The sequence below is a fragment of the Physeter macrocephalus genome, chromosome 18 (genome assembly GCF_002837175.3).
Source record: "Physeter macrocephalus isolate SW-GA chromosome 18, ASM283717v5, whole genome shotgun sequence".
NCBI lineage: Eukaryota > Metazoa > Chordata > Mammalia > Artiodactyla > Physeteridae > Physeter > Physeter macrocephalus.
This window is the reverse complement of record NC_041231.1, coordinates 56,802,866-56,828,815: the sequence shown is the minus strand read 5'-3', so window position 1 is coordinate 56,828,815 and position 25,950 is coordinate 56,802,866. Positions and strand designations below refer to the sequence as shown.

The window sequence follows — 25,950 nt, the reverse complement described above, 5'->3', positions numbered from 1 at the left end:
CATATTAAACATAATATATCCAAAACACACCTTTCAACTCACACCTCCAAAACGTGATCCTCCGTCTCAGGAAATGGCAACTTCATTGTTCCAGCCACTCGGCCAAAAGCCTCAGCACCACCCCTGACTCCAGTCTTCCTCACGTTCCACCCACACCACAGCCCCCAGCAAACACTGCTAATTGCATCGGGAATCCAATTACTCTCACAACCTCCACTCCCTGGCACAGGCCACTGTCAGCTCTCACTTATTTACTGCAACAGCTTCCCAGCAAGTCTCCCGTACCCCCTCTATGGCCTCGGTCTCCTCACAGCAACCAGCAGAGGCATCTTCAGTCATAAAGCAGATCCTCTAACTCATGCTCAAGACACTCCCCACTTCCTTCAGAATCAAAGTCCTTACTGGGGCCCACGAGACCCCATGTGATCTCACCCCACTGCTTCTCTTACCTTCCTTCCCACCGCACCCCTCCCCCACCCTCCTCAGGCCCCGCCAGCCACTTTCTGTTCCTAGAACACATGAATTGCACCTCTACCTCAGGGCCTTTGCACCTGCTGTTACCACCCTTCTCCCCCTGGATTCCTGCATGGCTTCCTCCCTCCCTTCACTCAAATCTCTACTCAAGTGTCACCTCACCGTCCTCCCCACCTTCCCCATCATGCCCCATCCACCCCCAGCTGCTCCTTCCCTCCTGGCACTGATCGTATCATATGCTGATTGATCACCTCTGTCCCCTGGAGAAGGTCAGCCTACGAGAACCAGGCTGTGTTTTGTTCACTGTTGTGTCTCTATCAACAAAGATAGGACTTGACACTGACGTATTCCTTGAATGAGTAAATACACACTTGGCTTTCCCCCTTGGAAGTGAGCAACTACTGACGATCACTAAGAGGCTGAAGAATATAAGCCAGGCCCCAAGGAATGGCCTGTTAATTAAGCCACGATGTGACTGCCGCAGGGGTGACGGGCACTGAGAACCATTCTGGAAGCTTCCTGCAGCCACGGTTCCGCGTGAGGGAGAATGGCGTGCACTGGGAGTGGCAGCGAATGTCCCCCACTCCCCTTCCCTTTATTCCACAAACAGACCCATCAGGCTCTGTGGGAGACACAGGAGAGGAGCACAGACGGCGTAGGACACGGCCTGGGCCACCCGGGCCTGCAGCCTCCGTGCGGACAGTGGCTGGTGTGGGTTCCCAGTTGCAGGGCCAACAGTGAGCTCCGCAGGAGCCATGGGGGAGAAGCAAGGCGGCGGCAGACAGTTCAGAAGGAAGAAGCAAGCTCTGGAGGGAGCAAATGGAGCCAGCAGCAAAACTGGACGCGATGTCTACAGGTGGCATTGTTTTAGTCAACCAGGAGCCACAGAGGAGAGTGCCCAGGAGACTCAGAGGCAGCATCATTCAAGTGGGAAAGAGCCGCTAGCCTCTCACCTCCCACACCTCAACGGGCCCCCGCAGCACCCCGCCTTCTCTGTTTCACTCACCATCCTCCTTGTCACCCAGGTTTGAGGCCTGCAGGTTCACAGACACCTCCCCAGTGCCCCTGCTCCCCGCCACCCACCCGCTTACACATCCCTTCCCTCTCTCATCTCTCTGCCATCACACGCTGGGCCTCGGGCACATCTCATAGGATCCGAACACTTCCCAGATTCTCATCTGCTCCAGACCCCTGCTCTTACGCTCTGTTTCATGTTGCACCACTAGAATGTTCTTCCCCAAAACATCCGCTTCTCTGTTTAAAGTCTTCAAGGTCATCCCATTTGCCTAGAGAAAACGATCCACTCACTCAGCCCACCATTTCGGGCTTTCCACCCCCAGACCCCTGTTGTCACATCCCCTCCTGCTCTTCACCTAATCCTCCTCCAGCCTAGACTTACCCTGCCCGGCGTGGCAGCCACCAGCCACAAGTAGCTATTTAAATTAATTAAAATGAAATACAATTTAACCAGCCACACTGTAAGTACTTAGCAGTCACAGGTGGCTGGTGGCTACCACATTGGTCAGTTGGCAAAGAAAATATTTTCATCATCGCACAAGTTCTACACTTTTTTATTTTATTTTAATATTTATTTATTTATTTATTTGGTTGCACTGGGTCTTAGTTGCGGCAGGCGGGCTCCTTAGTTGCGGCTCTCAGTCTGCTCAGTTGTGGCATGCGAACTCTTAGTTGTGGCATGCGTGTGGGATCTAGTTTCCTGACCAGGGATGGAACCCAGGCCCCCTGCATTGGGAGTGCGGAGTCTTAACCACCGCGCCACCAGGGAAGTCCCAAGTTCTACACTTTAAATGTCCCCCCAACTCATTTCCATGCCTCCCACCATTTGTGATTTCTCTGCAGAAAGAGCACCCATGCCCTGATGCAGGCTCTGATGATCCCGGGGGAGAGGGAATCCCTCCCTCCTCTAACACCCCACGTGGAAGCCTCGCCAGGGTCGCTCACAGGTTACTGCCTTGCCTATCTTTTCTTAACATTTTGGCAATAAAAAGCTCAGTGAGAAGAGATCATTTTAAAACTCTAAAATTCCTACTGAACCACAGATGAACCATTTTACAAGCACCTTCACCGAAGAAACAAAAAGACGACGGAATGATATATCGGGGGGGGGCCCCCCTGTGATTTGCTTCTTTCGTAACCATGGATGCGCATCAAGAACAGAATTCTCGTTTTCTATATCCACAGTTGTTAATGATTTATGTTTTGCGCTGGGTGATGGATTTCTTCTGATTCTGCAGATGGCGAATGCCTCTATTCAGAAAATAAACACAAAGAGACTAAAGTCGATGGCACCCCCTTAGTGGTCCTTTCAGAGTCTACACTTGATGCCGCTAATTGCTAGACCACCTTACTTCTTCCACACATTATGCAGTCATGGGCCCGTACTTAGAGGCAGGCACAGGGAAAAAGGATGCAAAGCAAGGAGGGGATGCAGAATGGAGCAGGGGGAAGCTCGGGATCAGGCCTAACACATGGTCCCGAACCTGCAGCCTCAGCATCGCTGGGAACTTGACAGAAATGCAAAGTCTGGGCTCCATCCCAGACTTCCCAACCTGTGTTATGTTTGTGGGGACGGGGGCCCAGACCTGTGTTATGTTTGTGTTTTGATGTTTATTTTTGAATCGAAATAGAATTTATATGTGGTGCAATGTACAAGCCTTGGTGCATAGTTCCATGAGTTATGACAAATCACTTTATATTCAATTACTTTTTTTTTTCTCACACCTTAACTATTTTTAAGTGTACAGTTCAGTAGTATCAACTCTATTCACATTGCTGGGCAACAGATTCCTGGAACTTTTTCATCTTGCAGAATTGAAACTCTACGCCCACTGTAGTCTTCCAGCCCACCTCCTCCCCCCGCCCGGAGAACCTGAGTGTTACCAAGCCCCCCAGGTGATTGGAATGCACGCCAGCACTTGAGAAACCGCTGTTCCAATGATCCCAGGCCATAGGGGCTCCGGGGAGCAGCCCAGAAAAGCAGCAGGCGTGTTAGAGGCCTGGCAGCCGGGAAAGATGTAGCAGGAAATATGTCACTGGCCTCTTCTGATTCCCCAAACCCAATCCTGAGTGCCCAGTGTGGACATGGGAGTCAAACACGGACAAATGGACAACAACTTCTATCAAAATCTTGTGTAGGCATAAGTTGAAGAAGGAAATTGTATTTCTCAGCATTAGACCAGGTTCTGGAAATTTCACCTGATGGCCCAAAAACAGGATCAGAAAGCTATAAACTTTTTTTTGCTTTTTAAAATTTATTTATTTTTTGGGGGGGCTACGTTGGGTCTTCATTGCTACGCGTGGTCTTTCTCTAGTTGCGGCAAGTGGGGGCTACTCTTCGTTGCGGTGCGCGGGCTTCTCACTGTGGTGGCTTTCCTGTTGCGCAGCGTGGCTCTAGGTGCGCGGGCTTCAGTAGTTGTGGCACACGGGCTCAGTAGTTGTGGCAAATGGGCTTAGTTGCTCCACAGCATGTGGGATCTTCCCGGACCAGGGCTCAAACCCATGTCCTGAATTGGCAGGCGGATTCTTAACCACTACCACCAGGGAGGCCCAGGATCAGAAAGCTATAAAATTTGACTAGAAGAGGGCATCAGTAGTTACACCAGGTGGTCATTTAATTCTGACTTTGAATTCTACCTGTCCATTTTCATCCTTTCTGCCTCTTGCTTAGAAATTCTCAATTGATTATCTCCAATGGAAATTTGGGGAGGGGATGATAACTCAACGGAGATAACCAGTGGCACCACAAACCACAGAATAGTTGTTTATTTTAAATTTATTTATATTTGGCTGCGTTGGGTCTTCGTTGCTGTGCGTGGGCTTTCTCTAGTTGTGGCGAGTGCGGGCTACTCTTCGTTGCAGTGCACAGGCTTCTCATTGCGGTGGCTTCTCCTGTTGTAGAGCACGGGCTCCAGGTGCACGGGCTTCAGTAGTTGTGGCACGTGGGCTTCAGCAGTTGTGGCTCACGGGCTCTAAAGCGCAGGCTCAGTAGTCGTGGCACACGAGCTTAGTTGCTCCACAGCATGTGGGATCTTCCCGGACCAGGGCTCAAACCCATGTCCCCTGCATTGGCAGGCGGATTCTCAACCACTACGCCACCAGGGAAGCCACACAGAATAGTTTTGATTTACAAGTCACTGGAAGCAAGAGGCATTTACTCTTCTGTGCAGGCAAAAAGGGATTGCACCATGAATAGTGGAAAAGGCAAAGCCCATTAAAACTGTTCTGCAGATAACGCTCTGTCCAGGCCACCAGAGACATCATTCACAGGGGACTCCTGTGTGCCAGGCACATATCAATACACACACAGACGCATCCCAGCTTTCAAGGACCAAAATCAGGGAAATCTACGCCATTTCACTTCAAGGGGTAGAGTTTCTGGATTACTACCCCCTTTGGGAAATTCTGACTCTCAGAAGATCCAATGATTTAGCACCACAAGAAGATCAAAAGCTAGGAATTTTAGAAACAACCCCAAGCTTGGACAATTTTAGATTCTTCACTTCTCTTAAAAACTCTCTGGTATTTGTCTATCATGTCTTGATTTCAGTAAAAACTAACAAACTTAGGGAAAAGCATCTCAGAGAAAACAGGCTCTATCTAGTGTCTTGTAGAAAAAAGAAGTACTTAATGTCAGAAGTTAAACTGTTTTTTAGTTTTAAAGACATTGGATTATAGCATGGTAAAATATTCAGTTAAATATCACCTACCATGGGGTATTTTTAAACTCACAAGAGGCATGTGTTTCATTATCACCCGTTATGAATGGGATGAAGATTTATCGTTCAGGAACAGAGCATTTTTCAAATGTCTAGCCAGGTGAAAAAGTACTTCATTAAGTACTTTCTGGTTTAGAAAGAAAACCACCACAGCTCTTAATTCTACAATGAGGAAGCACCAATAAGGCCCCATTAAAGCTACAATCTCTAAATCCCACTCAATACATTTTGGCTCAAATAGCTGGCATTTTCTCTGCTTTTTAATTTGTATTATGTGCAACCATTTTTCTAGCCACTGTGATAGCGGATATTAAAAGAAGTTTTCCCTGTACTTTTATTCAAATGGGAATTGATACTCGGGATCTAAGAGGGTAACTGCAGCAATTTTTTTTTCATATTATTCACTGCCATAAAATCCAGATGAGGCTTACTATGTCTTCTACGTTAAAAACCATCACAGTATCATACTCTGCTTTGCCCCACTCTCAAATGCTTTATTCAATGAAAACGTCAAGGGGAAATGTGTGAGACAACTGTAATCATCCCAGGGTAATGAAAACACTGTGTAGTGAGCACTATTAATGAACAGACCTGTGGGTTTAAAACCATACTTCGAAAAGATACATGCACCCCAATGTTCACAGCAACACTATTTACAACAGCCAAGACATGGAAACAACCTAAACGTCCACTGACAGATGAATGGTTAAAGAAGATGTGGTAGATATATACAGTGGAACACTACTCAGCCATAAAAAAGAATGAAATAATGTCATTTGCAGCAACAGGGATGGACCTAGAGATGATCATACTAACTGAAGTCAGTCAGACAGAGAAAGACAAATATCATATGGTATCACTTATATGTGGAATCTTAAATATGACACAAATGAACTTATCTATGAAACAGACTCACAGACATAGAGAACAGACTTGTGGTTGCCAAGGGGGAGGGCGTGGGACAGGGAAGGATTGGGAGTTTGGGATTAGCAGATGCAAACTGCTATATTGATATACAGGATGGATAAACAACAAGGTCCTACTGTACAGCACAGGGAACTATATTCAACATCCTATGATAAATCATAATGGAAAAGAATACGAAAAAGAATATATATATGTATAACTGAATCACTTTGCTGTACAGCAGAAGTGAACATTGTAAATCAACCATACTTCAATAAAATACATTTTTTTAACTGTGGGATTATCATATTTAGCACAAAAAGAGCACAGTAAATTTTAAGGTATGAATGTCTCAGGTAGGACCCACACTCTTTTAAATATTAAATTGTCTCTTCCTTTTTTAGATCATTCTGATGCACAGAATTTCCATTTCTCCAGCATAACACAGTCCTGCGATGACTCTCAAAGCCAGGCTTTCTGTCACCTGGCTAGACATTTGAAAGATGCTCTGCTCCTGAACGATAAATCTTCATCCCATTCATAATGGGTGATAATGAAACACATGCCTCTTGTGAGTTTAAAAATACCCCATGGTAGGTGATATTTAACTGAATATTTTACCATGCTATAATCCAATGTCTTTAAAACTAAAAAACAATTTAACTTCTGCATTAAGTACTTCATTTTTGGGAAATAAAACTATTGGGTTTTTTTTTTTCAACTGGATAAGTATCCTGCTTAAAACTGCCTTAAAAACCAGCAACATTAGACCCTGGATGGAGACAGACTGTCCCAACCAGAACCACCAGAGAATGAGTCACTACACATTTTGACATCTGCCTGAGAGCAAGAAGTGGGCAAGGGAGAAGCTGAGGGTAGGAGAACCAATGCTCTCATGAGAGGATGCTTGATTCGTGCTGATGATGTTTCCAGGAAGGATGGGTGTACATATCAGCTCACGTACGTTCCCACAGTGTGATGCCTCCCTATAAAACAGCCACCACAAACACAGCAACACCGTGGCTCATCTCAGTGGGCAGCCCTAGACAGCAACACACAAAATTCATTTGAAAGGATGTAAGTAAGGGAAATCTGACTCAAACCAATTCAAGCGAAGGGCTCCTTCATGGGGAAAGATTTTACAGTGGTGACTGTAACCATGATTGTGGTCATCACGTCTTACCTCTCAAAGTACACCCAAGAAGAGGACAAAATATTTTCCTCATACTGTGAAGGACTAATTGGCTTAATATAAAAAGAATTCTTATAAAACATTAATTAGAAAGTCCAACTGAATGGGAAGATGTACAAAGGCTGTGAACAAGACGTTGAAAACAAGAGAAATACAAAGAGCTAATAAATACGTGAAGCATATTCTCAACTTCATTCATAATCATAAAAATAGAAATTAAACAAGATACCATTTTTCTTCTTAAAAAGCACTGATAAGAAAATAGGACCTTGAAATTCATTCCTAGTGGCAAAAGAACAGGAAACAGCAGCCCTCACACATTGATGAGAGTATAAATTTGGCTCAATCTTGGAGGGCAATTTGGTAATACTTTGCAAAATTTTAAATTCCCACATATGTTGCCTGAATTCCACTTAAATTCCACTGCTAGACAGTTTCCCTATATAAGACATATGGGCATTAGTGTGCCAAATATATGTCGAGCACTACCTGTAAAAGAAAACTGGACTATCTGAAAGTCTCTCATGGTGGCTTTCCTGGTGGCGCAGTGGTTGAGAATCTGCCTGCCAATAGGAGGGACACGGGTTCGAGACCTGGTCTGGGAGGATCCCACATGCCACGGGGCAACTGGGCCCACGAGCCACAACTACTGAGCCTGCGCTTCTGGAGCCTGTGCTCCGCAACAGGGGAGGCCGTGACAGTGAGAGGCCCGCGCACTGCGATGAAGAGTGGCCCCCGCTCGCCGCAACTGGAGAAAGCCCTCGCACAGAAACGAAGACCCAACGCAGCCAAAAATAAATAAATAAAAATAAATAAATTTATAAAATAAAAAATAAATAAATAAAAGTCTCTCATGGAGACTGGTTAAATAAATTGCGGTACATGATTCCATGAATTATGATACACCCAGAGTTGAATGCTTTGTGGCTGGTAAAAGGAATGCAAACAATATACCTAAAGTCTATTGTAAATTAAAAATTAAAGAGCCACATTATCTATAGTGTGATTCCACTGCTGTAAAAACTGTTTAAAGTATATATGTTTGCTATGCAAACGGACTCCCCAGAAGAGATCCAGTAGCTCCTTGTAGGAGGTATGTTAGAAGGAAGAAAGAGTGGACTTTTACTTCCGACTTCCTACAAGTCCTATGCTGTGTTTACGTGACAAGTATGTTGCAATAATTTTTCAAGTCCTCCTCCTCCAAGTGCCAAGATCTGAACTGTGTGAACTGTCAAAGATGACCTCATGGGTCACATCTGGCTTAGTACTGAGGCTCTTGGGCAAAGTTTCACTATGTACAAAAAGCAAAGCCAGTTACTTTTCTCCCAATAACGCATCCAGCTGAGCTGATTGCTTTGCCCCAAGGGAGCAATGTAACCACTGGCTCTATTTCAAGTCGGAGGTCCATCCCACTTTTATTTTCATGGTTTATCTAATGTATTTGTGATTGTCAACCAACTCACTTGCTGTGTAGGCTGAATAATAGCCCAAAGATGTCCAGTCCTAATCCCCAGGACGGTGACTGGGTTAGGCTAGATGGAAATGGGGAATTAAGGGTGCTAATCAGCTTAAAGTAGGGAGATTGTCCTAGATTATCTGGGTGGGCCCAATGTAACCACAAGGATCCTTAAGAGTAGAAGAGGAAGGCAGAAGAGAGAAATCACAGGGAGACAGGACTATGGAAGCAGAGCCAAAGAGATGCAAGGTTCCCAGCCCTGAAGATGGAAGAAGGGGCCACAAGCCAAGGAATGCAGGCAGCCTCCAGAAGCTGGAAAAGCCAAGGAAATGGATTCACCCCAGAGCCTCCAGAAAGGAATGCCGTTCTGCTGACACCTGGATTTTACCCCACCGAGACCTGCGTAACACTTCTAATCTACAGAACTGTAAGAGGATAAATCTGTGGCTTTTAGGCTAAGTTTGTGGACGTTTGTTACAGCAGCAATAGGAAACTAATACAACCTACCTAATATTTCCTTTATGTCTCTACACTCCAGACTTCCTCTTGTGGGCAAAACTGGGGTGTGCTGTGAAAATCAGCCCACCTGGGCAGCCTGCCTTAGAGATGCCCACTGAATTGGGCCCACCCTGCCAGCTGGCTGGGTGATTTTAGGACTTCCTCAGAGAGAAGCCAGGCAAGACACCTACCTTGCAACAAAACTGCCTTGATAATGCTTAAATCAGCTACACCTGGAGAAGCCAAGTTTGAGTAAGTTATTAATGGAAGCCCTTTGTGAATCAGGCCCCACCATATAAATATACACATTTGTCATCATTTACACCCAGAATACTCTTTTGGAAGACTACATAAGAGCAATGAATCTCGCATGAGGAACCCAGAAGAGCTTAACAACAAATGCTCATAGGGCTTCCTCAGCCAACTTCCTATCTACAAACTGGGGTAAGAGAGGCAGGTCAAAGCCAATTTGAATAAGACTCTGACTACTGAGTACCTACTATGTGCCAGGCACCGAGATGAACACTGACAATACACCGTCTCATCTAGTTCTCATCACATTTCCATCAGGAAATTACTACAATCATTACCATTGATAATTCGCATGCCCACGTTCTCAAAGACAGTAAGTCCAAGAGCTGGGGTCCAACCGACTCTGTGAGCCTCCACAGCTGGAACCCTAGAGACATCATGCTAACCCCCGCATCGAGGGCCAGCTTAAACTGACATCTACTCTAGACCAGAATATCCAAGAGAAGAAAGAGAATATCAGCTTCATTCCTATGATCTAGAAATGCAATCATTTAACCTCACCTCTCCAAAATACCCCTGTAGCTTTGAAACACTTTTTTACTCATCTCAAGAGCCAAACTACCTAAAAGAGGATCTCTCATTGTCTTTGTTATTGTTTTGTACCTTATGATGTTCTGATTGCTTCTTTAAGGAATCTGTGTTCTAAAAAAATATAAACAAAAAGCTTGCTTTTGTGAGGTGGGCACTCTGATGCTTATAAAGGCCTTCTGTTAAGGCTCAGGAAGGAACTGTTATGACATCTGTCCCCACTTTTCTACTCACCTAGTGAAGAACCACTGATCTCACAGAGCAGCATCTAAAACAGGTGTTTTCTCATTCTGGGAATTTCTATGTAAGATCCCATTCTAAATAAGGTTTTTAGCTCTAAAAATGTATCATAATGAAATTAAAAGGCATGTAAACATAAAAGTAGTCCCTTTCTCTTGCTTGCATTTCTTTTCTCACTTCAGTGCAGGAAATTGGTTTCAGTCACTATAAGAAAACCTCACACTCCCCAAAGGAGTCGTTTTCTCCCCAAATTACATGGTTTTTTTTAAAGACAGAACTACAAACTGGCCCTGCATTTTAGTACACAAGCCACTGAAAAGAAGATATTTGGGATCTGAAACACATTTTCCAAAGAAGAATGTCATTCGTGGTGTAGGTCCATTTCCAGAGTAACCCACAAAGCTCTTTCAAACTCAGAATGTGCATTAAATACTATACATTTGCTGTAGGAAGATCTGATACTCTTGCAGTACTACTTTAACTATAAAACAATCAAGTTCTATATATTTCTTATTCTTTTTCAAGGAAAGCAATTCTGATGAGATCAAGGAAAATGCGAAGAGAGATTTGGGGCAATCTGAAGGACATTTCCATGGCTTTAAGGATTGATACACTGTTCTCAGTTAGGTTTAATTTCATTTCCAAAAAAGTTATGGTTTCCTTTTCCTCCAAATGGCTGTATTTCTGCCCATCTTCTTATCCTTATTTGTGATGAGGTCATTTGCTGGGATTACTGTAGCTAATAAAGAGAGCCACAAATGACATAGGACAGTCCGATGTCTCATTAGCTGGCTGCAGATGGTGAATGGCAGAGACAAGGGGCCCGGGCCTTTGGGGAAGCGATGGCTATGAGTTATCCTCAGAGGAGAAAGAAGATGGTGGTGACAGGGTGTCACATGACACTTGACTGCACCTGTCACCTCACAAAGCCTACTTGCTTGGCCCCTGCTGCTCTAATATCTGCAAGGGCAAGGAGAGCTTTGGTGCTGGGGTGACTGGGGACAGGAGGGACAGCCAAACAGCTGCTGGTAAAGTAAGTTCAAGTATCAGAGGGGCAGTTGTTTGAGTCCTATATCCAGAGGGGGTAAAATCTTTATCAGAACTTAGACAATTTCATTCACACATACACATACCATCTCCATTCTGCTGAGCTGCTCATCTATCACCATTACCAAAAAATTTTAAATTTACAATTGTAATATAGCACAGAGGCAGCCCCTGCACCGCACAGCCCCATAATCCATCTACAAAACTCAATCCACATTGCAAAAGTGATCCAAGAACTCACTGATTAATTCAGGCAGAGCCCGAAGTATATGTGAGATAGATTTTCCTCTTTTCTTCCATAACATTCTTTCCCTAAGATCATAAATCTCCAAGCATCGACTTCACATCTCTGGAAAGTGAACGGCATCTGAGACAGCATATAAATGACCTAGAGAAGAGTTATTCATCGTGGGCAAATAAAAATGTAAGCAGGGCAGATGGTGAAGAGCTCATTTCTACTGGTAGTATCCCATGGGGCGAGGCAGGCTAGGGGGAAAGCAGACAGAGTTGTGAAATTTGGGGCCACAGTGATAGGAAGAGAATAAATACCCAAAACAACAGGACACTAACAATTATCCTACCACATGGCTACAATCTCTTCAACTCTTCGCCTCTGCTTCAGATCTGACTTTCTCCCTCTATGGACAAAGGACTGATAGCAGGGCAAAGAGAAGAGGAGGAGGAGGAGAGGGGGTGGGGGGGAGGGAAAACCCATACTAAACACTGCAGTGCTTTAAGCCCTCTTCATTCACCAGTTTCAAAGCGCTTAATCCTTTGGGGACTGCGGCAGGATAGAAGAGATTATACCACCTGGTGCTGATTTTTTTTCATATGGCTCCAGGTCACAACTGGCAAATCCAAGATGGCTGCGTCCCCAACACTGGTGGGTGTTTATGTCACAAAGCCACAGTGGCCTGGGGAGAGGGGAGGAAAGGGAGGCAACACGGTGACCACCCCCAAGGCTCCCCGAAGACTGGCTTGTTCTAGGGTTGAACCCACTGGAAGCCCCAGACACACCCTACTGGCCCCTGAGCAGGTGTGACTGGAGACCTATGACTATACTCCACCTCGCTCTTATAAAAGCAACACCAGCCAAGAAAACAAAACTTTATTATCACCCACAAAAAGGGATACAAGAAAAAAGGAAAAGGAATGAAGGGAGGAACAAGTCATTGAAAAAAGTAGCAAAAATTGAAATGAATCCCCCAAAGCTGCACAGGAAATGACACTGTTGTGCCTCTGAGAGCTCATTAATGTGGCCAGAAACCAAGTTCAAGAAGCCCTTGAAAAATGCACACAGAGCTTAGGTTTGTGTGTGATGGCTATGTTTGCTGTCGATTTGTTAAGAAGAGAAGAGGGCAGAAAAACGCTCTTTTTGACAGACAGGAGCTCTCAGCCATGGGAGGAGAGATTGTTCTCAGCAATCACAGCCTGTGAGAACACCACAGAAATATGTCTCCAAATGCCATGATGCCAGATGCCACAGACGGTCATCTTAACTACCACAGCCTGCAGCCACAGACAACCAGCACCTCCATGGTGCTGGCAAATTAACCTGGAAACATCACTTGGCTAAAAACCATTTCTCCTGCTTCTAATCTCAAGGTATAAAAAAATAATTATTGTGAAAAATGCACAGAGTTAATAAGCTGAGTATCTTAGCTCAGGCTAACAGAATACCATAGACTGGGTGGTTTAAACAACAGAATTTTATTTCCTCACAGTTCTAGAGGCTGGAAGTACTGGATCAGGGGGCTAGCATGGCTGGGTTCTGGTGAAAGCTCTCTTCCTGGTTTGCAGACGGCTGCCTTCTGCTGTGTCCTCACAGGGTGGAAAGTGAGAGAGAGATCTCTCTCCCTCTTCCTTCCAAGACTACAGTCTTATTGGATTAGGGCCCCACCCTTAAGACCTCATTTAACCTTAATTGCCTCCTAAAGACCCTAACTCTCAGATACAGTCCTATTAGGGGTTAGGGCTTCAACATATGAATTTGCAGGGAGGTGAGTGTATGATTCATCTCATAGTACTGAGCTATGAAAGTCTGCTAAACTAAGGAGTTCTCCATTCCATGTCCATCACATAGTAGCACAATGAATGCTTGATGAATGAACAAATAACTGAGAAGATGAATAATTACTATCTTACTATACTGGGAACACAGAGCAAACTTATGAGAGAGCAGTCTATTTTCAAGCACAAGCAACAACCTGGATCCTTCTGATTTCTAAGTCTTGAGGGTCTGGGTAGCCAGGAGGTGTCTCTTCTACATTTGCACAGTGGATAGACTGTTTTCTCTCCAAACCAACAGCCAGAAGAGGAGAAGAAAAAATCCAGATGATTAAAAGCCACTCCCCATTCCATAATGTCAGAATCTAAATGAAATGCCCTCTGTGGATCTTCTGAAAAGGTTATAATAAGAGTTCCACACATCACCACCACCATCTAGTACCTGTTGGATAGGTCGAGGCCAATGACCAGAAATGAACTAATTAGTAAGAAAGCCTTCTGACTAGGGAGGTCCAGGACAGTGGCCATCAATGAATCACTTGTCACAGCAGCATACATAACTCACCTGCCACTCAACAGGTTAGACTTACCCCTAGGAAAGAGCAAGGGACAGAGATGAGGATGGGGAGTAGGATGCCCTCAGGCTATGAACAGTATAGATGGACTTTATCATTCACGTTCATTCATTCATCACATATTTACAGAGTGTCTACTATGCCCACGGTGCTTTCCTAAATATTTTGGGGTCTTCAATGAGGGATCAGAGAGAGGTCTACACTCAAAAAATTTGGCCTATGAGATGAAACAGTCAGGCTAGAAAAGTCTTTTTTTTCCTGGATTGGGATCTGGGAATCTGTAATTTTTTTAAATTTTTATTGGAGTTTAGTTGATTTACAATGTTGTGCTACTTTCTGCTGTACAGCAAAGTGAATCAGTTATACATATACACATACCTACTCTTTTTTAGATTCTTTTCCCACATAGGTCTTTACAGAGTATTGGGTAGAGTTTCCTGTGCTATACAGTAGGTCCTTAATAGTTACCTATTTTAGATATAGTAGTGTGTATGTGTCAATCCCAATCGCCCAATTTATCCCTCCCCACTAGAAAAGTCCTATGGAAACTGAAGATGAGCACTGCAGGAAGAAAACCTGCTTGGGGCAGGTATGGGGGTCCAGCCACACTCTCTGTTACTCCCCGAGGCTAATGGGGACCCAATGTGGGTCTCCCTAGGACTCGAGATCCCTGTGATTTAGCACCCTCCTCCAAAGCCATGGAGGGTGACTCTGGTAACTCTAAAGCAGTCATGGAAACCCAGTTGCTGGGTCTTGGGGGGGATCTAGTTCTGGTTATGAGATAACAAGAAAAGTGTGCCGGGGACTTCCCTTCCCACACAGAGCATCTTGGCCAGAAACCAAGTTCAAGAAGCCCTTGAAAAATGCACACAGAGCTTAGGTTTGTGTGTGATGGCTATGTTTGCTGTCGATTTGTTAAGAAGAGAAGAGGGCAGAAAGAAGAGAGCTCTCATCTCGTCCCATGTTCTAAAAGAATGTTGTGAGCAGGTGATGCTTGGGACTGTAGCTGGCATGCTGCCACCATAACAAGCATGGGGATGAAAAGCCAACAGCAAGAAGAATGGAAGAAACCGGGTTTTCATTTTTTCTTTTTAAGAGAGAAGTAATCAATTTTTTGTGTGATAAAAAGCATGAGATCTACCCTCTTAACAAACGTGGAAGTGCACAGTAGTCGTGTTAGCTACACAAACATGGCTGCACAGCAGACCGCCAGAACCCTTCATCTTGCACAACTGAAACTCTCCACTCATTGGATAGCAACTCCCCATCCCCCTCCCCACTGCCCCGGCCACCACCATTCTACTTCCTGTTTCTATCAGTTTGACAACTTTAGATACTTCCTATAAGTGGAATCATGCAGTATTTGTCCTTCTATGACTGGCTTATTTCACTTATTATAATGTTTCTAAAGGTTCATTCCTTTTTTAAGGCTGAATAACAATCCATCATATCATCCATATACCATATTTTCTTCATTCATTCATCCACTTAGGTTGTTTCCATCTCTTGGCTCTTAGGAACAAAGCTGCAATGAATACTGGGGTGCAAATATCTCAAGAACCTTATTTCAATTCTTTTGGATAAATACACAAAGGTGGAACTGCTGGATCATATGGCAGTCTTAGTTTTAATTTTTTTCAGGAACTGTATACCATTTTCCAGGAGCCTGTATCTTTGAGGCCATCAGGAGTGGCTGCAACAAACCCATGGCCACTCACTGGCAGAAGTCTTACTGTGTGAGAAAATTAAATGTAGTTATTGCTTGAGCTTCTAACTGTTGGGTTCTCTGTTATTTGCAGCTGAAAGAATCCTCCTGGACACAGGAGATGGTGTGGTATATACAGAAGGGCACTGGCTGGGGAGAAAGAAAGTCTAGATGTCCATCCTGCCTTTACCACTGACCGGTTCTGTGACTCTTGGCAAGTCAGTCAGTCACTCCAGTTTGGGGAGTGGCCATTGGACCCCTAAAGACTATTCTAAGATGTAGTGACTCAAAGGCCATGGCTCAAAGAGAAAAAACATCTGTCCTGCAGGATCTGGGAAGAAGAGGCTATCAAACTCTCTAATGACAGGATAGGGAGTTGGGTAGAAAGCGGCTAATCATATCACCCACGACCTTACTTGTTACAAAGTCCAAATGTGATCGACAACATTTCCTACGTAGCAACCATTAACTTTGTGGAGCTATCACAGAATTCACTAAATTGATTTTCAACCATTATAAGGATGTGTTAGCTGACCCACTCCATGGTCAAACAGCTGACAACAAATACGTGTCAAATATTTTGAACAAATCAGTAAGGTTGAAAATGTGTGTTAAAAGAATTATCCAAAGGATCAAAACAGCATATTACCTTATCTTGAAAAACTCTATCGCCATCCCATGCCTGACACTTAATGCTCAGTCAACATCTACCTATACATTGATGTACTGTGGAGATGAAGAATAAAAAGGATCAAAATGGGTTGAGATTACACTGGTCAGGCTTCAACTTGAACGTCAGAGGATTTCAAAACTAATAGCTTAATTGCGGGGCACAGGCTCCAGACGCGCAGGCTCAGCGGCCACGGTTCACGGGCCCAGCCGCTCCGCGGCATGTGGGATCCTCCCGGACCGGGGCACGAACCCGTGTCCCCTGCATCGGCAGGCGGACTTTCAACCACTGCGCCACCAGGGAAGCCCCAAAACTAACAGCTTTATATGCGGTTAAATGGTTCAAAAGTTCAGTGCTGAAGGTGACAATTCAACCAAGAGCATGAAAATTCTTCTTGAGGCAAAAATTCAGCTAAATCTTTATATCTGTCTCCCTCCCTTATTTGTAAAACAATGCCCTCCCTTGGGGAAGTGGGGATTTTGACACACTTACTTGAAAATTAAATTCTGCAGTTTTCTAACCAAAGCCCACTGGCTAATTTATATGCTGATCGAGTCCTTAGTACTTAGGGACATTATGAGAAATCCTTCTGAACCCCCTAGATTTGGGGAGTGTAGGTCATGTGGTCTCTTGATGGCATTACTGCCACCGTGATGCAGACGATTCACCAGGCAAAGTTTTCTAATGAAACAGTCAACCCAGGGGTTGATAGGAGCTGATGGTGTACTCCTGAGACACGGCTTCAAGACCCCCTGCTGAAGGTCCCCAGTGGAGAGAGATTAACCAGACTGACTCTCCATCTTTTCCCTCCAGGCCAGGGGTCGGTGTCCCGGCACCTAATAACTGCCTCCAACAATTAACACAGCATACATTATGCTAAACAAAGAAAGCCAGGCTCACGAGTACACACTGCATGATTCCATTTATATGGAATTCTGGAAAAGACAAAACTACGTGGACAGAAAACACATGAGCGCTTGCCAGGGGCTAGGGGAGGAGTTAAACACAAAGGAACACAAGGGAATCTTGGAAAGCGATGGAATGGTTGTAACAGATCAAAGTTCAGAAGTGATAAAATTGCATTTTAAAGGGGTGAATTTCATTATTTATGAATTTACCTCAATAAACCTGACTTTTACGAAAAATTAGGGTTTCTGTCTCTCAGAAACAGCCTCCAGAAAGGTGGGTAAACATGGTGACATGTGAGCTGCCATTGAGGGTTGTTCCCATGCCACACCCTGCTTCCCTATGCCAACAGCCCAACCAGTCAGGATCCAGGGCCGGGAACGGAAACCACTCCAGGTATTTCAATCAGGAAGGGATTGGATATGGGAATTAGGTGCTTATAGCATCACTGGTCTGGCAGAAGGCCAGAACAGAAGGCCCCCTTAGACTTTTTCATGCAAGGACACACCACTGCAGGTATCCTTGATCCAAGTGTCGGGATGCTGCTGCCACTGCGGCCACAACAGCCTCTCCTGCCAACGCAGGCGGACTGAGGCCCCAGAACAACAAGTCTGGCCACTGCACCTCCCTCTAAATACTCACATCCCCTTGACCCTGTCTGCCAGCAGCACCAGCAGAAGGTACCTGGTCCCCATCTCAGCTTCCAACTCTCACACAAATGCACTGAGGAAACCGTCATGCATTTAGAAACCTCCCTGTGAGAAAGCCTGTGACGTGGACTTGCGTTGGTAGGTTTCCAATCCGGAGGGTGGGTGAAGGTCAAGAGCGCCAGGCCCAGTACTTCATCTCCCCAGTCACCGTTCCTCCTGTCCTAAAACAAGGCACTCTTCGACAAAGAAAGCACCACCAAAACCTTTTTCTGTCTAAACTTAAATTTCAAACCGTGCTGAGAGAGTTGAAATACTGTTCTCCTAACGGGGAAACCAAGATCCTAACTCACTTCATTATGGAAGAATATTTCATTTTCACATTTAGTGGGTCCCAGCCCCAGCCGAATAAAATTTTGAGATCACTGCATTTGATAACAGTCAACCGCAATTCTCTTGTAACACACATATTAAATACACACTGCTCTTCTGAGTTCTATTCTGTTGAGAAGGAAATAGACTAAGCTTGAAAATGTATTCCTTTTCCAGATATCTGTAAGTTGTTTTATGGTAAGTCAGAACCAGCGGAGGGGACTGTAACATTGTGATTTATGGTAAGAAATATATATTTGCTTTTTTGTCCCTATTTCCAGCACAGAGTTCATAAAACTCCTGGAATTTACTAAGAGATGAAAGCTTTAAAGTGTCTTTTGTTATGTTAACGAATGACTTTTGCAAAGCCCCTTAAGGATGGGAGATGGTTGACAGTGGAGCCAACCCAGGTTATTAGAGGGTTGGAGCTTTCAGTCCTACCCCTGACCTCCGGGGAGGGGAGAGGGCCTGGAGGATAAATCACCAGTGGCCAAAAATTTAATCAAACACGCCTATGTAATGAAGCCTCCTTAAAAACCCTAAAGAACAAGGTTCAGAGAGCTTCACAGTTGGTGGGGAGAGTGGTGCACTCGGAGAGGGCAGGAGGGCATGGAAGCTCCGAGCTCCTTCCCACAGACCTTGCTGTATGCATCTCTTCCTTCTGTTCCTGAATTACATCCTTTTGTAACAAACTGGTAGATGTTTCTCTGAGTTCTGTGAGCCACCTTAGCGAATTAAGCAAGCCTGAGGAAGAAGGACATGGAAACCTCCAATCCACAGCCGGTTGGTCAGAAGCACAGGTGACAACCTGGATCCGTGACTGGCGTCTGAAGTTGATGGGGTGCTCAGTCTTGCAGGACTGAGCCCTTCACCTGTGAGATCTGACGCTCCTTCCAGATGGACAGTATCAGAATTGAGTTGAATTGTAGGATACCCAGTCTATGTCTGATGGGAATTGGATTGAGTTAATTGCTTGATGGCAATAAAAAATATATATACATTAGAATGCGGTACCTTTTATACCCTAATTTATGCTGCTAAAGACCTAATATGATTAAAACAATAAGCCAGAAGAAAATATTTGGCTAAAGTACCACAATAACTACAATTCCTAGTCTCCCAATGATCACTCACATAGTAACTACATTCTCCACATCAAAAAGGGATAAGAAACCTTCTCATAAGGAATTTCACTTCATTCCTTCTTGGGTTATTTCTCCAAATTGTACAAAAGGAGGCAATGGAAACATTTTCCTTTTTCTGACAAGAAAACTATTGGGTGGCTATGGCTAGCTTCTTCAACTGTTACGACAAAAAAAAAAAAAAGTGACAAAGCAAATGGCCTAAAATAAAAATAGTGTCCAACCAACACTAGCTGTTTGGGTTTTGAGAATCATCTGCCAGAGTTGTCACTGGAAAAAATGAAGGACGTCTTTGCAAAAGAGCTCTAATCCTTCCTTCTCAGAAAACATTCACACCCGCATCACACCCCATAAGCCTCTCACTGCTGCAAGGGAGTACCAGAGAATATCTCCTATCACTCTGACAAAAGGAATAAAAGCAAAAACGACAAGCAGAAATGAATGATTGTTCCTAACTTAAAAGCTCTCCCTAGTTCTTCTCCTTCAAAGTATTTTTTAAAAGTTGAACTTGGGAGCTAGTTATTTCGTATGGACAATGATATACTATCTTCTGCCAATGCTATTGACTGGCAAAGCAAAGTGGGCAATAATTTTATGTAAAAAGAACAGACCTCTCAAACTTCAGGGTTAGAAAAAGCACCCATAGGAAAGGCAGAACGTACACTACGAAGGACTCAGAATAGGGAAGATCAGCAACCCTAATAATAAGCTTATCAGGTTGCTAAGTAGACATTTCTCCAAAGACATACAGACGGCCAATAGGCATGTGAAATGATGCTCAACATCACTAATTATTAGAGAAACGCAAATCAAAACTACAATGAGGTATCACCTCACATCAGTCAGAATGGCCATCATCAAAAACTACAAACAATAAATGCTGGAGAGAGCACGGAGAAAAGGGAACCCTCCTACACTGTTGGTGGGAATGTAAATAGGGGAAACCACTATTGGGAATAGTAACGAGGGTCCTCAGAAAACTAAAATTAGAGCTACCATAGGAACCAGCGATCCCAATCCTGGGCATATATCCAGACACAACTCTGATTCAAAAAAATACATGCACCCCTATGTTCATAGCTCCACTATTCACAATAGCCACGACATGGAAGCAACCTAAATGTCCATCAACAGATGAATGGATAAAGAAGATGTGGTACATATATACAATGGAATACTACTCAGCCATATATAGGAACGAAATAATGCCATTTGCAGCAACATGGATGCAACTAGAGACTATCATACTAAGTGAAGCATATCAGAAAGAGAAAGACAAACACCATATGATATCACTTACATGTGGAATCTAAAATATGACACAAATGAACCTATCTATGAAACAGAAACAGACTCAGAGACATAGAGAACAGACTTATACTTGCCAAGGGGGAGGGGGGTTAGGGGAGGGATGGAGTGGGAGGTTGGAGGTAGCAGATGTAAGCTTTTATGTATGGAATGGATAAACAACAAGGTCCTACTGTATAGCACAGGGAACTGTATTCAATATCCTGTGATAAACCATAATGGAAAAGAATATTTAATAATTATATATATGTGTAACTGAATCACTTTGCTGTACAGTACAAATTAACACATTATAAATCAACTACACTTAAGTAAATAAATAACCATTTTTTTTTTTTTTTTTTTTTGGTATGCGGGCCTCCCTCTGCTGCGGCCTCTCCCCTTGCGGAGCACAGGCTCCGGACGCGCAGGCCCAGCGGCCATGGCTCACGGGCCCAGCCGCTCCGCGGCATGTGGGATCCTCCCAGACCGGGGCGCGAACCCGGTACCCCTGCATCGGCAGGCGGACGCGCAACCAAAAAAAAAAGCTTATTAGGTGATAGCCTCTGTTAGGGTTTCCCCGTGATGATGCTAGGGATGAGGATCTAAACAGTTATGTCTAAAGATCTAAGAACTTCGCTTTTAATTTCTTTCTAGAGCAAGATTTAGGTATGTGTATTATGGTGTGAACTCCCAAAGGTTCTTTTCCAACAGAATGGAGGTGATTGGAATTCTCAACCCCTTAGCAGCTAAGCACGACCTCCTCAAACGTGACCCCACCTGAGGCTCTCAAAAGAGCTACCAGACAGCAAGCTCCGACATCGTCTCAGTTGCCAACTTACCTTGCGAGGCACCCACACGTCAGCTACAAGTGTTTTCCCCCTGACACTCGGTGTCCAGGCAGAGGCAAATACCTTTCAAACTCTCACATCCCATATCGTTTCATACCCTGCAAAGTCACCTTACAGATGCTGATGAAATACTTGCAGGCAGGCCGAACCTGCCTCTGGAAGACCTGAGCCCTCAAGTGGCCCTCGGAGAATAGAATCCCGTGGAGCTTGGAGAAAAATTTCAATGGATAACCAAGACCATTTGACTGAAGAAGCTGCCATGGGGCTTGCAACCTTACAAAATAGATTTTGCTCCACAATTTTCAGGCTAAAGTGATTTCAATTCAAATGAAGAACCACCTCTAACACATGGTTAAAGTAGGTCCCAGCCCAGTTCACGAGATCATGTCACCAGGACACGTGCATCCAAAGAAAAGAGAAAAAACAGAAATTCACTCATGACGCCGGGGGAAATTGACAAAATGCAAGCTGCATTTGGCTGCCCTCCAGCTGCCACTTAGAGGCGCAGTTAGTCATGGAGATTGCGTGGGCAGATGACTGGGTCCAGGGAGCCTGTGGGGACCTGGCTAGTCCCGAAGGTCTGCAGGGCTGCTCCTTCCTGGACCTGGGCTAGTGCAACGCCTAGAAGAGTCGCAGCCACTGTCCCTGGGCTGGCCCGGTTTTGTGGCATGCGGGGATAGAGCATGGGAGGAAGAAGCTCATGTTATTAGCACAGCCACACAAAGAAGCCAACATTCAGGGGAGCGACATGATATATTGTAACAACACCCATCATGTCAACAGGCGTCACGTTAGTGGGTGTGTGAGAGTTTCTCCCACATGACGTGAAAATGACTCCCATTTCAATGAAAACAGGAGAGTCCCCATCAGTTGGATCACAGCTCGCCCACGGCAGCTGCCAGGCACAAGGGCAGGAGTGCCAGGCGTGCACGGAGCCGATTCTGTCTCCCTGGGGGATGCTTCCATTTTATAATTTGTCCCCTCTTAAAACCTAGCGGTGAGCAAGTTACAAATATAATTACTCTACTTCTGAACAAGCGTTAACACAAGCCGTGAAAAGTGCGAAGAGAGGCTGGCGAGCTTACCTCTGGCTCTGGCGGGCAGCTTTGTTCATCCTCCACGGAGTTGGGTAAAATGGCCCAGGTTATGCTGGCGCTGGCCGATGGCAAAGAGCCAAGTGTCCCATTTTTCAGCTGCTCTGTAGAGTGTGACTTAGGCCCGTGCCATCCCAGGATGCTTTCTGAAATGAAGACCTAGAATGATGCCAAGTATTTTCCAAATCCCACATTTAGAGCTCAAGAAATAGCCATACCATGCTGTTGAAGAAACCCGACTTGAAGTGGGTCCAATTTTAAGTGGACCATAGTGGATTTAAGCTGACTCAGTGGATTTAAGTGTAGATTCAGGTCACCTATTTATAAACGAGTTTCTGCATAATGACCATAGGCTGTGTCTCTCCCTGTCCTTGGACAAAAACAATTCTCATGTGCCGCACTTCCTTGAGGGTGTTTTTCTTATTTTTTTTAACTTTTCAAAAATACTTATAAATATCTACAATAAAAAACAAAAGTCAAATTGTATTGGGTATGGGCTGCTCGAAATGCAGTCTGAATACCCATTGGCATGATGACCACAGCTGAGAAAAGACGCCTGCAGTGTGATCACGCCATGTGTGATCGGCCATTAGATGTGGCTGAAGTCCATTTGGGTGGCAGAAGTCAGGAAGCCACATCATAGACGGACATGGGCATGGAGGATGGATGCGGTCATGCCATTCTAGCTACCATATTGCTGTTAATAAAGCTTTTTTCTTTTTATTTGGCCACGCCACATGGCTTTTGGGATCTGTTTCCCAACCAGGGATCGAACCCGGGCCCTTAGCAGTGAACGTGCAGAGTCCTAACCACTGGACCACCAGGGAATTCCTTATAAAGCATTTAAAAAATTTTCCCTCAACCCTTGGGAACAACAAAAAAAAACTTTCTAACTCTAATACTGATCTTTCCAAGAGTAATGGGTTATTACAGAATAGTTGTATATATGCTTGCTAAGGGGGACAGGAGTGATCAGAGGTCGATTTCTTTACCCTGCAGCAATTCTGCCATTAGAAAAAAAATAGACCTCAAACTCAGCTGAATCTGGAGCTTGTTCTCAGCCTGAGCGCAGGAGTGAGTGATGAAGGAAAGGTGGGCTCAAGTGCAGACAATCTCACATGAACTAGAACTCAGCTGCCCTTCAGCACCTCAGATGCTGCCTGGCATCTCCTGATTCTCTCCTGGCTGCTCACAAGGCTCAAGCGAGGTTTTTTTTTTTTTCTTCCCATTCTTCAAAGGGACGAGAGCCTTTGTGTGTGCTGTTTCCCTGCTCAGACTGCCATCCTCTAGTTCCTCTACCTGGGGGAGGAGATCTCCTGAGTAAATCCAGGGGTCGGATCAAAGATCACACGCTCAAAAAGGCCCCGGGGGACTTCGCTGGCCAAAGCAGCACCCCAGAGGCACCCGCTGTCCCAGCTGTCGGTTTACTGTCTTATGGCTCTTAGCACTCTCTGAACTCACCCTGCTCATTCGTTTATTGTCTGCCTTACTCTTCTCCCTAGAACATTAGCTCCTTAAAAACAGGGACAATACTGCCCTTGCTCACTGCTGTATCCCCAGAACCTAGAACAGGGTCTGGCAAGGAGTGCGAGCTCCTTAAATCTGTGCTGAATGAATGGATGACCATTAAGACTTTCAGAGATGGTCAATTTCAAGAAGAGTGTATGTTTCAAAAAGCCTGTATGTCCATGGTGGAGAAGGGCTGGGGACAAAGTGGGGCAAAGGGGGTGGGGGGAAGAGTTATTTAATGGGTATAGAGGTTCAGTTTTGCAAGATGAAAAGGGTTCTGGAGATTGGTTGTACAATAAAATGAATGTATTTAACAGTACTGAGTTGTATACTTTAAAATGTTTAGGAACCCCAATTTTTTTTGTATTTTTGAATTTTATTTTATTTATTTTTTTATACAGCAGGTTCTTATTAGTCATCCATTTTATACACATCAGTGTATACATGTCAATCCCAATCTCCCAATTCATCACACCACCACCTCCATGCCCCGCTGCTTTCCCCACTTGGTGTCCATACGTTTGTCTTCTACATCTGTGTCTCAATATCTGCCCTGCAAACCGGTTCATCTGTACCATTTTTCTAGGTTACACATATATGCGTTAATATACGACATTTGTTTTTCTCTTTCTGACTTACTTCACTCTGTATGACAGTCTCTAGATCCATCCACGTCTCTACAAATGACCCAATTTCATTCCTTTTTATGGCTGAGTAATATTCCACTGTATATATGTACCACATCTTCTCTATCCATTTATCTGTCGATGGGCATTTAGGCTGCTTCCATGACCTGGCTATTGTAAATAGTGCTGCAATGAACATTGGGGTGCATGTATCTTTCTGATTTACGGTTTTCTCTGTGTATATGCCCCGTAGTGGGATTGCTGGGTCATATGGTAAATCTATTTTTAGTTTCTTAAGGAACATCCATACTGTTCTCCATAGTGGCTATATCAATTTACATTCCCACCAACAGTGCAAGAGGGTTCCCTTTTCTCCACACCCTCTCCAGCATTTGTTGTTTGTAGATTTTCTGATGATGCCCATTCTAACTGGTGTGAGGTCGTACCACAAAAAAAAAAAAAAAAAAAAAAGATCTTGCTGTGATTTATGTCAAAGAGTGTTCTTCCTGTGCTTTCTTCTAAGAGTTTTATAGTGTCTGGTCTTACATTTAGGTCTCAAACCCATTTTGAGTTCATTTTTGTGTATGGTGTTAGGGAGTGTTCTAATTTCCCTGGTGGCGCAGTGGTTGAGAGTCTGCCTGCCGATGCAGGGGACACGGGTTCGTGTCGGTCCAGGAGGATCCCGCGTGCCGCGGAGCGGCTGGGCCTGTGGGCCGTGGCCGCTGAGCCTGCGTGTCCGGGGCCTTGCTCCGCGGCGGGAGAGGCCACAGCGGTGAGAGGCCCACGTACCACAAAAAAAAAAAAAAAAAAAAAAAGATCTTGCTGTGATTTATGTCAAAGAGTGTTCTTCCTGTGCTTTCTTCTAAGAGTTTTATAGTGTCTGGTCTTACATTTAGGTCTCAAACCCATTTTGAGTTCATTTTTGTGTATGGTGTTAGGGAGTGTTCTAATTTCTTTCTTTTACATGTAGCTGTCCATTTTTCCCAGCACCACTTATTGAGGAGACTGTCTTTTCTCCACTGTATATCCTTGCCTCCTTTGTCATAGATTAGTTGACCATAGGTGCATGGGTTTTTCTCTGGGCTTCCTACCTTGTTCCACCGATCTATATTGCTGTATTTGTGCCAGTACCATATTGTCTTGATTAATGTAGCTTTGTAGTATAGTCTG

At 44.5% G+C, this 25,950-nt stretch overlaps 1 protein-coding gene across 6 annotated transcripts in view; it reads right to left on the bottom strand.

Annotated features, from left to right (window-relative positions):
• OSBPL10 (oxysterol binding protein like 10) overlaps nt 1-25,950 on the bottom strand; it is a 439,127-nt gene that overhangs the window by 43,597 nt on the left and 369,580 nt on the right. For all 6 annotated transcript variants that reach the window (XM_028478813.2, XM_055079565.1, XM_024116487.3 and 3 more), the window contains one exon: nt 22,637-22,791. In XM_028478813.2, the coding sequence (XP_028334614.1) occupies nt 22,637-22,791 (155 nt within the window). The remainder of the gene's footprint in view (nt 1-22,636; nt 22,792-25,950) is intronic.